This window comes from Perca flavescens, chromosome 16, assembly GCF_004354835.1.
Source record: "Perca flavescens isolate YP-PL-M2 chromosome 16, PFLA_1.0, whole genome shotgun sequence".
Taxonomy (NCBI): Eukaryota; Metazoa; Chordata; class Actinopteri; order Perciformes; family Percidae; genus Perca; species Perca flavescens.
The window spans coordinates 29187702-29202360 of record NC_041346.1 but is presented as its reverse complement, the minus strand read 5'-3'; the positions used below and the strand labels follow the sequence as shown (position 1 = coordinate 29202360).

General features: G+C 34.6%; 1 protein-coding gene across 6 annotated transcripts in view; it reads right to left on the bottom strand.

Moving 5' to 3' along the window:
- Positions 1 to 14659, bottom strand: part of slc4a5b (solute carrier family 4 member 5b) — a 71665-nt gene that overhangs the window by 5469 nt on the left and 51537 nt on the right. For 4 of the 6 annotated variants that reach the window (XM_028601817.1, XM_028601822.1, XM_028601823.1 and 1 more), the window contains 5 exons: positions 14184 to 14256; positions 14020 to 14088; positions 12915 to 13088; positions 11098 to 11262; positions 9209 to 9320 (listed from right to left, as the gene is read on the bottom strand). In XM_028601817.1, the coding sequence (XP_028457618.1) occupies positions 9209 to 9320; positions 11098 to 11262; positions 12915 to 13088; positions 14020 to 14088; positions 14184 to 14256 (593 nt within the window). Of the gene's footprint in view, positions 1 to 9208; positions 9321 to 10156; positions 10235 to 10330; positions 10374 to 11097; positions 11263 to 12914; positions 13089 to 14019; positions 14089 to 14183; positions 14257 to 14659 lie in introns of those variants that run through there. The other 2 variants (XM_028601820.1, XM_028601821.1) reach the window with 2 other exon arrangements.

Genomic DNA, 14659 nt, shown 5'->3' with positions numbered 1-14659 from the left:
TATGTGTGTGTACGGGGATAAGGCTCAACCAAGCAGTGCGCAGCTCATCTAAATATTCATGACCATACCATATTTAGAAGAAAAGCTCTTGTTACAAATAGGGCCAAAACACAGGGATGCATGAGGGCCAATAAAATATCAACCAGGCCATTTTCAGCTCAACTAATGTTACATACCCCATTAGGAGACCATAAGGAACAGTGTGAAATACCCTATATAATCATTCTATCACCCCTTTAAATTTAAAACACTACTCAGCTTTTAATGTCATAACAACAGGCATAGCATGTGTTAAAAAGGTCATAGTACAGAATGACTTTTTTGTGACTTTTTTCGACATACTATACTATGACTTTTTTCGTGACTTTTTCTGACATACTACACTATGACTTTTTTCGTGACTTTGACATACTATACTTTGACTTTTTCGTGACTTTTCGACATACGATACTATGACTTTTGTTGACGATTTTATGACTTTTTTCGACATACTTTACTATGACTTTTTCGTGACTTTTTTCAACGTACTGTAGACCTTTTCACAGATGTAAACATGAACATCCTAAATGGACCCAAGTTGATTTTCTGTTACAGTGTATGTAAATGTCGTCAACTGACAGGACAATAACAAGGGGCCAGGCTGTTGCCTAGCAATGGAATTCCATTGAAAGGTCTTACTATGACTTTTTTTCTACATACTATACTATGACTTTTTTCGTGACGTTTTCGACATACTACACTATAACTTTTTTGTAACTTTTTCAGACATACTATACGATGACTTTTTTTGTGATTCTTTTCGACAGCATGATGTTTTGTGACTTTTCGACATGCTATACTTTTTTTGACAAAGATGTTTTATTATTTTATTTGTATGACTAACCGTCTGAAATAGTATAATGTGACAACCCCTATTTTAACTGCTCGTCTTTTTGTTTGTGTTGCAGATGCCAGTAGGTGTGGTCAGGTCGTCCTTGTGTCTTCCCAGTACTATAAGAGAACAACTCACTTGTTCCATGAATGGGAAGAGAGAAAGGGGAAACAATGCTCCATATCCTTTGTTTTTCCTTTTACCATACTCCACTCGCTATTCTTTCACTCATGCATACATGCTGGCACTACTGACTGCTAAACCTTCTAATGTCTTGACATATTTTTTTGTTGTTTAAAATAAAAGAATGGTTTCTTTGAAGTAACTTTTTGTGTCACCTTTCGTTAATTGTCATGAAGCCATGAAGTATACCATAATACAATAAGTATGAGTAAAGTCGTAAAAAGTCTTAGTAGAGTATGTCGAAATGTCACGAAAAACATCATAGTATAGTTTGTGGAAAAGTCAGGAAAAAAGTCATACTATATTATGTCGAAAAAGGTCATAGTATAGTATAGGTTATTGAAAAAAGGTCATAGTATAGCATGTCCGAAAAAATTCACAGTATAGTATGTCGAAAAAAGTCATAGTATAGTATGTCGAAAAAGGTCATAGTATAGTATGTTGAAAAAGGACATAGTATAGTATGTCGAAAAAAGTTATAGTTTAGTATGTCGAAAAAAGTCATAGTATAGTATGTCGAAAAGTCACAAAAAAAGTCATAGTATAGTATGTCGAAAACGGTCATAGTATAGTATCTCGAAAAAGGTCATAGTATAGTATGTCGAAAAGTCACGAAAATAGTCATAGTATAGTATGTCGAAAACGGTCATAGTATAGTATCTCGAAAAAGGTCATAGTATAGTATGTCGAAAAAAGGTCATAGTATAGTATGTCGAAAAAAGTCATAGTATAGTATGTTGAAAAGTCATGAAAAAGGTCATAGTATAGTATGTCGTAAAAAGTCATAGTATAGTATGTCGAAAAAAGTCATAAAAAAAATCAGACTATAGTATGTCGAAAATGGTCATAGTATAGTATGTCGAAAAAAGTCATAGTATAGTATGTCGAAAACATTCATAGTATAGTATGTCGAAAACAGTCGTAGTATGTTGAAAGAGGTCATAGTATAGTATAGTATGTTGAAAAATGTCATAGTATGTCAAAAAAGGTCATAGTATAGTATGTCGACAAAAGTCATAGTATAGAATGTTGAAAAAGGTCACGAAAAAAGTCATAGTATAGTATGTCGAAAAGAGTCATAGTATAGTATGTCGAAGAAGGTAATGGTATAGTATGTCGTAAAAGGTCATAGTATAGTATGTCGAAAACGGTCATAGTATAGTATCTCGAAAAAGGTCATAGTATAGTATGTCGAAAAAAGGTCATAGTATAGTATGTCGAAAAAGGTCATAGTATATTATGTCGAAAAAAGGCCATAGTATAGTATGTCGAAAAAGGTCATAGTATAGTATGTCGAAAAAAGGTCATAGTATAGTATGTCGAAAAAGGTCATAGTATAGTATGTTGAAAAAGGTCATAGTATAGTATGTTGAAAAAAGTCATAGTATAGTATGTCAAAAAAAGTCATAGTATAGTATGTCGAAAACAGTCGTAGTATGTCGAAAGAGGTCATAGTATAGTATGTTGAAAAAGGTCATAGTATAGTATAGTATGTTGAAAAAACGTCATAGTATGTCAAAAAAGGTCATAGTATAGTATGTCGACAAAAGTCATAGTATAGAATGTTGAAAAAGGTCATGAAAAAGGTCATAGTATAGTATGTCGAAAAAGGTCATAGTATAGTATGTCGTAAAAAGTCATAGTATAGTATGTCGAAAAGGTCATAGTATAGTATGTTGAAAAGTCACGAAAAAAGTCATAGTATAGTATGTCGAAAACATTCATAGTATAGTATGTCGAAAAAGGTCATAGTATAGTATGTCGAAAAAAGGTCATAGTATAGTATGTCGAAAAAGGTCATAGTATAGTATGTCGATAAAGGTCATAGTATGTCGAAAAAGGTCATAGTATAGTATGTCGAAAAAGGTCATAGGATAGTATGTCGAAAAAAGGTCATAGTATAGTATGTCGAAAAAGGTCATAGTATAGTATGTCAGAAAAAGGTCATAGTATAGTATGTCGAAAAAGGTCATAGTATAGTATGTCGAAAAAAAATTATAGTATAGTATGTCGAAAAAAGGTCATATTATAGTATGTCGAAAGAAGTCATAGTATAGTATGTCGAAAAGTCATGAAAAAGGTCAGAGTATAGTATGTCGAAAACGGTCAGAGTACAGTATGTCGAAAAAGGTCATAGTATAGTATGTCGAAAAGTCACGGAAAAAGTCATAGTATAGTATGTCGAAAAAAGGTCATAGTATAGTATGTCGAAAAAAGGTCATAGTATAGTATGTCGAAAAAGGTCATAGTATAGTATGTCGAAAAAAGGTCATAGTATAGTATGTCGAAAAAGGTCATAGTATAGTATGTCGATAAAGGTCATAGTATGTCGAAAAAGGTCATAGTATAGTATGTCGAAAAAAGGTCAAAGTATAGTATGTCGAAAAAAGGTCATATTATAGTATGTCGAAAGAAGTCATAGTATAGTATGTTGAAAAGTCATGAAAAAAAGGTCATAGTATAGTATGTCGAAAAAGGTCATAGTATAGTATGTCGATAAAGGTCATAGTATGTCGAAAAAGGTCATAGTATAGTATGTCGAAAAAGGTCATAGGATAGTATGTCGAAAAAGGTCATAGTATAGTATGTCGAAAAAAGGTCATAATACAGTATGACCAAAAAAGGTCATATTATAGTATGTCGAAAGAAGTCATAGTATAGTATGTCGAAAAGTCATGAAAAAGGTCATAGTATAGTATGTCGAAAAAGGTCATAGTATAGTATGTCGAAAAAAGTCATAGTATAGTATGTCGAAAACGGTCATAGTATAGTATGTCGAAAAAGGTCATAGTATAGTATGTCGAAAAGTCACGGAAAAAGTCATAGTATAGTATGTCGAAAACGGTCATAGTATAGTATGTCAAAAAAGGTCATAGTATAGTATGTCGAAAAAAGTTATAGTTTAGTATGTTGAAAAAAGTCATAGTATAATATGTCGAAAAGGCATGAAAAAAGTCATAGTATAGTATGTCGAAAACGGTCATAGTATAGTATGTCGAAAAAGGTCATAGTATAGTATGTCGAAAAGTCACGAAAAAAGTCATAGTATAGTATGTCGAAAACGGTCATAGTATAATATCGAAAAAGGTCATAGTATAGTATGTTGAAAAAGGTCATAGCATAGTATGTTGAAAAGTCATAAAAAAGTCAGAGTATAGAATGTCGAAAACATTCATAGTATAGTATGTCGAAAACGGTTGTAGTATAGTATGTCGAAAAAAGTTATAGTTTAGTATGTCGAAAAAAGTCATAGTATAGTATGTCGAAAAGTCATGAAAAAAGTCATAGTATAGTATGTCGAAAAAGGTCATATTATATGATGTCGAAAATTCACAGGATAGTATGTCGAAAACGGTCATAGTATAGTATCTCGAAATAGGTCATAGTATAGTATGTCGAAAAAGGTCTTAGTATAGTATGTAGAAAAAGGTCATAGTATAATATGTTGAAAAAATCATAGTATAGTATGTCGAAAAAAGTCATAGTATAGTATGTCAAAAAAGGTTGTAGTATAGTATGTCGAAAAAAGTTATAGTTTAGTATGTCGAAAAAAGTCATATGTCAAAAACGGTCATAGTATGTCGAAAGAGGTCATAGTATAGTATGTTGAAAAAGGTCATAGTATAGTATAGTAAGTTGAAAAAACGTCATAGTATGTCGAAAAAGGTCATAGTATAGTATGTCGACAAAAGTCATAGTATAGTATGTCGAAAAAAGTCATAGCATAGTATGTTGAAAAGTCATGAAAAAAGTAATAGTATAGTATGTCAAAAAGTCATGAAAAAAGTCACAGTATAGTATGTCGAAAAAGGTCATAGTATAATATGTTGAAAAAAGTCATAGTATAGTATGTCAAAAAAAGTCATAGTATAGTATGTCGAAAATGGTCATAGTATTTCGAAAGAGGTCATAGTATAGTATGTTGAAAAAGGTCATAGTATAGTATGTTGAAAAAACCTCATAGTATGTCAAAAAAGGTCATAGTATACAATGTCGAAAAGTCACGAAAACGGTCATAGTATAGTATGTTGAAAAAGGTCATAGTACAGTATGTTGAAAAAGGTCATAGTATAGTATGTCAAAAAAAATCATAGATAGTATGTCGAAAAAATCATACTATAGTATGTTGAAAAAAAGTCATAGTATAGTATGTCGATAAAGGTCATGGTATAGTATGTCGAAAAAAGTCATAGTATAGTATGTCGAAAAGTAATGAAAAAAGTCATAGTATAGTATGTCGAAAAGTCAGGAAAAAAGTCATAGTATAGTATGTTGAAAAAGGTCATAGTACAGTATGTTGAAAAAGGTCATAGTATAGTATATCAAAAAAAATCATAGATAGTATGTCGAAAAAATCATACTATAGTATGTTGAAAAAAAGTCATAGTATAGTATGTCGATAAAGGTCATAGTATAGTATGTCGAAAAAAGTCATAGTATAGTATGTCGAAAAGTCATGAAAAAAGTCATAGTATAGTATGTCGAAAAAGGTCATTGTATAGTATAATTTGTTGAAAAAAGGTTATAGTATGTCGAAAAAGGTCATAGTATAGTATCTCGAAAAAGGTCATAGTATCTTGAAAAAGGTCATAGTATCTTGAAAAAGGTCATAGAATAGTATGTCGAAAAAGGTCATAGTATAGTATGTTGAAAAAGGTCATAGTATAGTATGTTGAAAAAAATCATAGTATAGTATGTCGAAAAAATCATACTATAGTATGTCAAAAAAAGTCATAGTATAGTATGTCGAAAACGGTCATAGTATTTCGAAAGAGGTCATAGTATAGTATGTTGAAAAAGGTCATAGTATAGTATGTTGAAAAAACATCATAGTATGTCAAAAAAGGTCATAGTATAGTATGTCGACAAAAGTCATAGTATAGAATGTCGAAAAGTCACGAAAACGGTCATAGTATAGTATGTTGAAAAAGGTCATAGTATAGTATGTTGAAAAAGGTCATAGTATAGTATGTCAAAAAAAATCATAGATAGTATGTCGAAAAAAATCATACTATAGCATGTTGAAAAAAAGTCATAGTATAGTATGTCGATAAAGGTCATGGTATAGTATGTCGAAAAAAGTCATAGTATAGTATGTCGAAAAAAGTCATAGTATAGTATGTTGAAAAAGGTCATAGTATAGTATGTTGAAAAAGGTCATAGTATAGTATGTCGAAAAAAATCATAGTATAGTATGTCGAAAAAATCATATTATAGTATGTTGAAAAAAAGTCATAGTATAGTATGTCGATAAAGGTCATAGTATAGTATGTCGAAAAAGGTCATAGTATAATATGTCGAAAAAAGTCATAGTATAGTATGTCGAAAAGTCATGAAAAAAGTCATAGTACAGTATGTCGAAAAAGGTCATAGTATAGTATAATTTGTTGAAAAAAGGTTATAGTATGTCGAAAAAGGTCATAGTATAGTATGTCGAAAAGTCATAGTATAGTATGTTTATAAAGGTCATAGTATAGTATGTCGAAAAAAGTCATAGTATAGTATCTCGAAAAAGGTCATAGTATAGTATGTCGAAAAAAAGTCATAGTATAGTATGTCGAAAAAAAGTCATAGTATAGTATGTCGAAAAGTCATAGTATAGTATGTCGATAAAAGTCATAGTATGTCGAAAAAAGTCATAGTATAGTATCTCGAAAAAGGTCATAGTATAGTATGTCGAAAAGTCACGAAAAAGGTCAGTATAGTATGTCGAAAAAGGTCATAGTATAGTATGTCGAAAAGTGATAATAGAGTATGTTGATAAAAGTCATAGTATAGTATGTCGAAAAAGGTCATAGTATAGTATGTCGAAAAGTCATAGTATAGTATGTCTATAAAGGTCATAGTATAGTATGTCGAAAAAAGTCATAGTATACAGTGGGGGAAATAAGTATTTGACCCCTTGCTGATTTTGCAGGTTTGCCCACTTACAAAGAATGCAAAAATCTACAATTGTAATCATATGTACATTCTAACAGTGAAAGACAGAATCCCAAAGAAAATTCCAGAAAATCACATCATATGAATTTATTAAAATTGATAACCATCTGATGAGGAAAAACAAGTATTTGACCCCCTGGACAAACAGCAAGTATTCTGGCTCCTACAAGCCAGTTAGTCTTTCTTTAAGACACAGCCCCAATCCGAACCAATTATCTACATCAAATACACCTGCCTCACCTCGTTACCTGTATAAAAGACACCTGTCAACACCCAAGCAACCAGCATCCAACATCACCACCATGGGCAAGACCAAAGAGCTTTCTACGGACATCAGGGACAAGATTGTTGATCTGCACAAGGCTGGGATGGGCTACAAGAGAATCGGAAAGCAACTTGGAGAGAAAAGATCAATTGTCGGTGCAGTTATCAGGAAATGGAAGAAGCACCACACCACCGCCAACCTCCCTCGGTCTGGGCCTCCACACAAGATCTTGCCTCGTGGGGTGTCCCTGATCATGCGAACGGTGAGGAATCATCCCAAAACCACAAGGGGGGAACTGATGAATCAACTGAAGGCAGCTGGGACCACAGTTACAAAAGAAACGGTTGGTAACACACTACGCCGTCATGGATTGAAATCCTGCAGCTCACGCAAGGTCCCCCTGCTCAAGAAGAAACATGTACAGGCCCGCATGAAGTTCGCCATTCACCACCTGGACGACTCAGAAGAGGCCTGGAAGAAGGTGATGTGGTCAGATGAGACCAAAATAGAACTTTTTGGCCTCAACTCAACTCGTCGTGTTTGGAGGGCAAAGAAGACAGAGTACAACCCAAAGAACACCATCCCCACCATCAAGCATGGTGGTGGCAACATCATGCTTTGGGGGTGCTTTTCAGCCAAGGGGACGGGACAACTCCATCGTATTGAGGGGAGGATGGACGGGGCCATGTATCGTGGAATTCTGGACCGACATCTCCTTCCCTCAGTGAGAGAGCTGAAGATGGGTCGAGGATGGGTGTTTCAGCACGACAACGACCCTAAGCACACCGCCAAAGCAACAAAAGAGTGGCTGAAGAAGAAGCACATCAAGGTTCTGGAGTGGCCTAGCCAGTCTCCAGACCTGAATCCGATTGAAAATCTTTGGAGGGAGCTTAAAATTCGAGTTGCCAGACGACAACCTCGGAACCTGAATGATTTGGAGGCTGTCTGCAGGAGGAGGGCCAACATCCCTGCCGAAATGTGCACAAACCTTGTCACCAACTATAAAAACCGTTTGACATCTGTGCTGGCCAATAATGGCTTTTCTACAAAATATTAACATGCTGTTTGTCCAGGGGGTAAAATACTTGTTTTTCCTCATCAGATGGTTATCAATTTTAATAAATTCATATGATGTGATTTTCTGGAATTTTCTTTGGGATTCTGTCTTTCACTGTTAGAATGTACATATGATTAAAATTGTAGATTTTTGCATTCTTTGTAAGTGGGCAAACCTGCAAAATCAGCAAGGGGTCAAATACTTATTTCCCCCACTGTAGTATCTCGAAAAAGGTCATAGTATAGTATGTCAAAAAAAAGTCATAGTATAGTATGTCGAAAAAAAGTCATAGTATAGTATGTCGAAAAGTCATAGTATAGTATGTCGAAAAAGGTCATAGTATAGTATGTCGAAAAGTCATAGTATAGTATGTCTATAAAGGTCATAGTATAGTATGTCGAAAAAAGTCATAGTATAGTATCTCGAAAAAGGTCATAGTATAGTATGTCGAAAAGTCACAAAAAAGGTCATAGTATAGTATGTTGAAAAAGGTCATAGTATAGTATGTCGAAAAGTCATAATAGAGTATGTTGATAAAAGTCATAGTATAGTATGTCGAAAAAAGTCATAGTATAGTATCTCGAAAAAGGTCATAGTATAGTATGTCGAAAAAATCATAGTATAGTATGTCGAAAAACGTTATAGTATACTATGTTGAAAGTATGCGATGGATTACTTACAAAAGCGAGGTTATTTAAAATGCATGTAAATTCAATTGAAAAGTTGAATAACTCAGTCACATTATTGTATGCCAATGTGAAATGTCAAAAGAAAAATAATAGTCATCCATGGTCACGAGCAACATCTACGAAAAGCTCTATAATCACTCTATCACATTTAATAAATGGCATCAAACATTTACATAACTAACTAAAAGGGCTGGTGTACTCACAATCAGAGGTTTGGATTTGGGCGGGAGGGTTAACATGGACGGGGACTGGCTCAGGGTGGGACTCTATGGCCTCCATGGGAATCTTCACTGGAGGGGGGACAGAGCTGTTGGGCTGAGCGACAGAGACAGGAAGTGTTCGGCATGCAGGACAAACTGAGATTTTAAAGGATGAGACTCTATATGTTCTATATTTCGCTTGTGTATGTTCTATATTTCTGGCGTGGAGCTACATCAAAAACACACCAATGAGCCACAGTGTTGCACTGGGTGACATGTTCCTTCATTAACATGTACACTGTAGTGTATTTTTTTTTTGGCTCAATCCCAAATACACCTAATGAGGATTAATCCGCCACTGAAAATAGTCCCTCCCCCCATAAAAGCTACAGTGTTTAGCTGTTTTATGAAATTACTGAGACTTTTAAAAATGAAACTATATACTTGTGACCGATTTTTTTAACATTTAAAAACTTCATGACTTCAAGAGGACACATTGATTAATTCCTCTTGTCAGTCCCTCCAGAAAAACGTGATGATGCGATTGTTATTATTATTTTTATTATTATTTATTTTTCAAACACGCCCCACTTTCACCGCATAAATTGCCGATTTCCGCGCAAAATATGCGGGGACTTGCATGATTTCATAATCCCCGCATTTTCGTCCCATAATATATCTTAGCAGAAAGTTGAAAAATGTTGCGTTCACTTCACACAAGAGCAGCCATTTTCCCCTGTTGCCATGGGAACTTTACGACGTGAACATCATCAAAAAGCAGGGTGTTGGGGGGAGGGGGGTAGGGAATCACTTTTTTTTAATCACATAAAATTGCATAAATATCCCGCATATTCCATCGCATTTTTTAAGAAAACGTGCCGCATAACCAAGGATTTTTGCCCGCAACAATCACAAAAAAACTCTGCATTTTTCTGGAAGGACTGCTTTGTGGTGTGACCTTAAAACATTTTTTAAAAGTTGATTTCAGTCTTTTTGTGGAGAAAAATATAGAATAGCATTAGCCTTATCCTTCAGTCAGAATCATCGGTGGACACAACGGGCACAAAGATGCAGAGTGAAGAAAAGTGGGAGAGGTAGACTGACACACTAAGAGGAGGATGGACGGACAAAAAATACGTAAGTGTTGTACAGTGCCTTTTCAGCAACACTGTGGGACAGAGAGGAGAAACACACAGTATTAGTCAGGAATGACACACCCACAAAAGATGGAGTGACAGACATTTCAATACGCAAATAAATACTGAGAAAAGAGTTCCACTCTTGCCAACTTTGGTGATTACAGTAGCTGCGTGTTGGGTCAGTGTAACGCTTATCAGTTCAATTTTCTAAGCACAAACGGACATTTGGAAAAACAGAAAAATGTTTTCAAATATCATATTTTTCATTTTTTTCCGCCTTGACAAATTAAAAAATTGGATTTTAAAACTGTTTTTCCAATTTCCGTTTTTATTCAGAGGATCAGAAATTTAGAAAATTACAAAACTGCGTCTGAGCTCCAATTATTCAATACTGCCGTGGTATTCTCTCCCTTTCTTCAGTTGTTTTTTATTTTTTGGTCCATATGCACTTAATGACCTGCATATTCCGCAATGTAGATGGAGAGAATACCATGGCAGTAATGAATATCTGGAGCTCAGAAGCAATTTTGTAATTTTCTCAATTTCTGAACAAACTGAAAATTGGAAAAACAGGCTAAAGATCCAATTTTTTAATTTGTCAAAGTGGAAAAAAATGAAAAATTGGATATTTGAACGTAGTTTTTCCAACTGTCCGTTTGTGCTTAGAAAATTGAACTGATAAGCGTAATCTGTGTGTGTGTGCTGAGTAATCTTTAAATTAGATTTTTTTTTTTTTGTCAACATTTCCCTCACCTCCTCGTCGCTGTCTGGCTCGGCCGCCTTTTTATCCCTCTTCTTCGTCTTGTCGTCCTCCTTTTTCTTCTTGTCTTTGTCTGGCAGGATGTCGTCCAGCCAGGCCAAGTCGTGTTGTGAGAATATCAGATCCAGCAGCTTCCTCACGACCATCAGACCCAGGATCTACACACGGGGGACAGAAAATGACCGAGTGGTGGAGGAAGGATTCCTAATGAAGCTTAGCATCAGTTCACCCAGGACACGGACGGCTTACGCTCGCTGACTGGATGCAGATCATCAGAGCTTTTCTCCCCAATATGCAGGACATTTACATCAGGCGCTGCAAGGCTAAAAGGTCCATACTATACTAGGACTATTTTCTGTGACTTTTTACGACATACTATACTCCGACTTTTTTTCGTGACTTTTATCGACATACTATACTATGACCTTTTCGACATACTATACTATGACCTTTTTCGATATACTATGACTTTTTTCAACATACTATACTATGACCTTTTTCGACATACTATGACTTTTTTCGACATACTATACTCTGACCTTTTTCCGACATACTATGACTTTTTTCGACATACTATACTCTGACCTTTTTCCGACTTACTATGACTTTTTTCGACATACTATACTATGACCTTTTTCGACATACTATGACTTTTTTCGACATACTATACTATGACCTTTTTCGACATAATATGACTTTTTTCAACATACTATACAATGACCTTTTTCGACATACTATGACTTTTTTCGACATACTATACTATGACCTTTTTCGACATACTATGACTTTTTTCGACATACTATAACCTTTTTCAATATACTATGACTTTTTTCAACATACTATACTATGACCTTTTTCGACATACTGTGACTTTTTTCGACATACTATACTCTTGACCTTTTTCCGACATACTATGACTTTTTTCGACATACTATACTCTGACCTTTTTCCGACTTACTATGACTTTTTTCGACATACTATACTATGACCTTTTTCGACATACTATGACTTTTTTCGACATACTATACTATGACCTTTTTCAACATACTATGACTTTTTTCGACATACTATACTATGACCTTTTTCGACATACTATGACTTTTTTCGACATACTATACTATGACCTTTTTCGACATACTATGACTTTTTTCAACATACTATACTATGACCTTTTTCGACATACTATGACTTTTTTCGACATACTATACTATGACCTTTATCGATCTACTATGACTTTTTTCAACATACTATACAATGACCTTTTTCGACATACTATGACTTTTTTCGACATACTATACTATGACTTTTTACGACATACTATGACTTTTTTCGACATACTATACTATAACCTTTTTCAACATACTATGACTTTTTTTCGACATACTATACTATGACCTTTTTCGACATACTATGACTTTTTTCGACATACTATAACTTTTTTGACATACTATGACTTTTTTCGACATACTATACTATGACCTTTTTCGACATACTATGACTTTTTTCGACATACTATACTATGACCTTTTTCGACATACTACGACTTTTTTCGGCATACTATACTATGACTTTTTACGACATACTATGACTTTTTTCGACATACTGTACTATGACCTTTTTCGACATACTATATACTATGACCTTTTTCAACATACTATGACTTTTTTCGACATTCTAGAATATGACCTTTTTCGACATACTGTACTATAACCTTTTTCGACATACTATGACTTTTTTCGACATCTGTCTTCCTATAAATTCGTCACGCACAGAAACCCACAGGACCCATGATACAGGGTAACACACTCACCATCACTGGGAAGATGATGGCCAGGAAGGTGGACTTCAGGATCCAGAGGATGGCCAAACAGACGATCTGGACGAGCGTGAAAAGATGGACGCGTCTCAGAGGAACGTGACGCAGGAAGGAGAAGTCTGGCTGGTGTTTGGGCGGCATCAGATACAGCTTGATACGCTCCCAGAACTGGAACAGAAAACATGCTCTCAGAAAGTGTTCTCAGTTTCTACACATGTCAAATGTACGTTGAACTATTTACATTTATTTGACTTTCTCTATTGATCTGTATTAATTCTGTCCTCGTGCTGCTGCAACAACTAAATTCCCCCCTCTGGGGTTCAATATCTTATCTTTTAAGTGATAGTTAAATGAATATCTTTGGAATTTTGGAAATTTTAAACATTGCTGAAACAAAACAAGCAATTTGAAGATGTCAGCTTAAGATTTAGGCATTTTTGAGAGCACTAACAAGTAGGGCTGGGCAATATATCAATACGATATCGTGATATGAGACTAGATATCGTCTTAGATTTTGGATCTCGTAATATGACAGAAGTGGTGTCTTTTACTCGTTTTAAAGGCTGCATTACAGTAAAGTGATGTCATTGTCTGAACTTACCAGACTGTTCTAGCTGTTCTATTATTTGCCTTTACCCACTTAGTCATTATATCCACATTACTGATGATTATTTATCTAAAATCTAAGTATTAAGATATTTTGTTAAAGCACCAATGGTCAATCCTAGAATATCGCCGCAATATCGATATTGAGGTATTTGGTCAAGAACATTGTGATATCTGATTTTCTCCATATCGCCCAGCCCTACTAACAAGTTAATTTTTACTCCGTAAAATGTCCCACATTTATGTTAGAAAACAAACAAAAAGCTAGATATTTCTACTCTGAAATATAGATATAGGGTTCCATTGGTTACACCATTTACTTTACTTTTCTTATAATTAGATTCCACCTATTTTCCTGAGCTAATCCAAGTATCCAGCGTTCCTACAATTTTTCTGCATTTCTATTTTCTATTCTGTTTTCTGTAATTGAAAAATGACTTCCGATGGAGTAACAAGTAAAACATGAAAAATACAACATGAATATTCAATGTACCTGTATGCCACTCAGTGAGGCCACTCCCATGTAGAGGAACACTCCATACAGGACTGGCATGGGGATGTACTGAATTACAAAAGAAGCCGTTTAAATACGACATTATAGGGTTAGTGTGAAGTGACAACACATTATATTCCTTGTTCATGCATGTACTGAAGTACCTGTAGAACTGGAGCGAGGAAAACTGAGAGACCAGTCAGAACAAACACCATAATGCCCGTCAACCTCTGCTCCCTAGAAATAAAGAATCATATAATATTAAATGCATACAGTGGATAGGTCATACAGTAGCTGGAGCTAAACGCTAAAGAACGAATGGATACGAAAAGGACTCGAGGTGATAGTATTGTATACTGACTGTATGGTTCCTGGGCTTATATACTAGGTCTAGTTTGGATGGGTTGTTATTTGGTTAGATACAGATAGACAGAAACGAAGAAGATAGATAGAAAATAAAAATAAAAGTGTAAATGTATGTGTGTGTATGCATGTATGTATGCGTCTGTGTCTGTGTATGCATGTGTTTATGTGAGTGGTAGATATATGGTACATTGTATGTGTAATGTACAGTATGTGTATGGAAACATGTATAAATAAGTGAAGCATCAAATTCTTTTGTATTTAACTAAAAGATAAA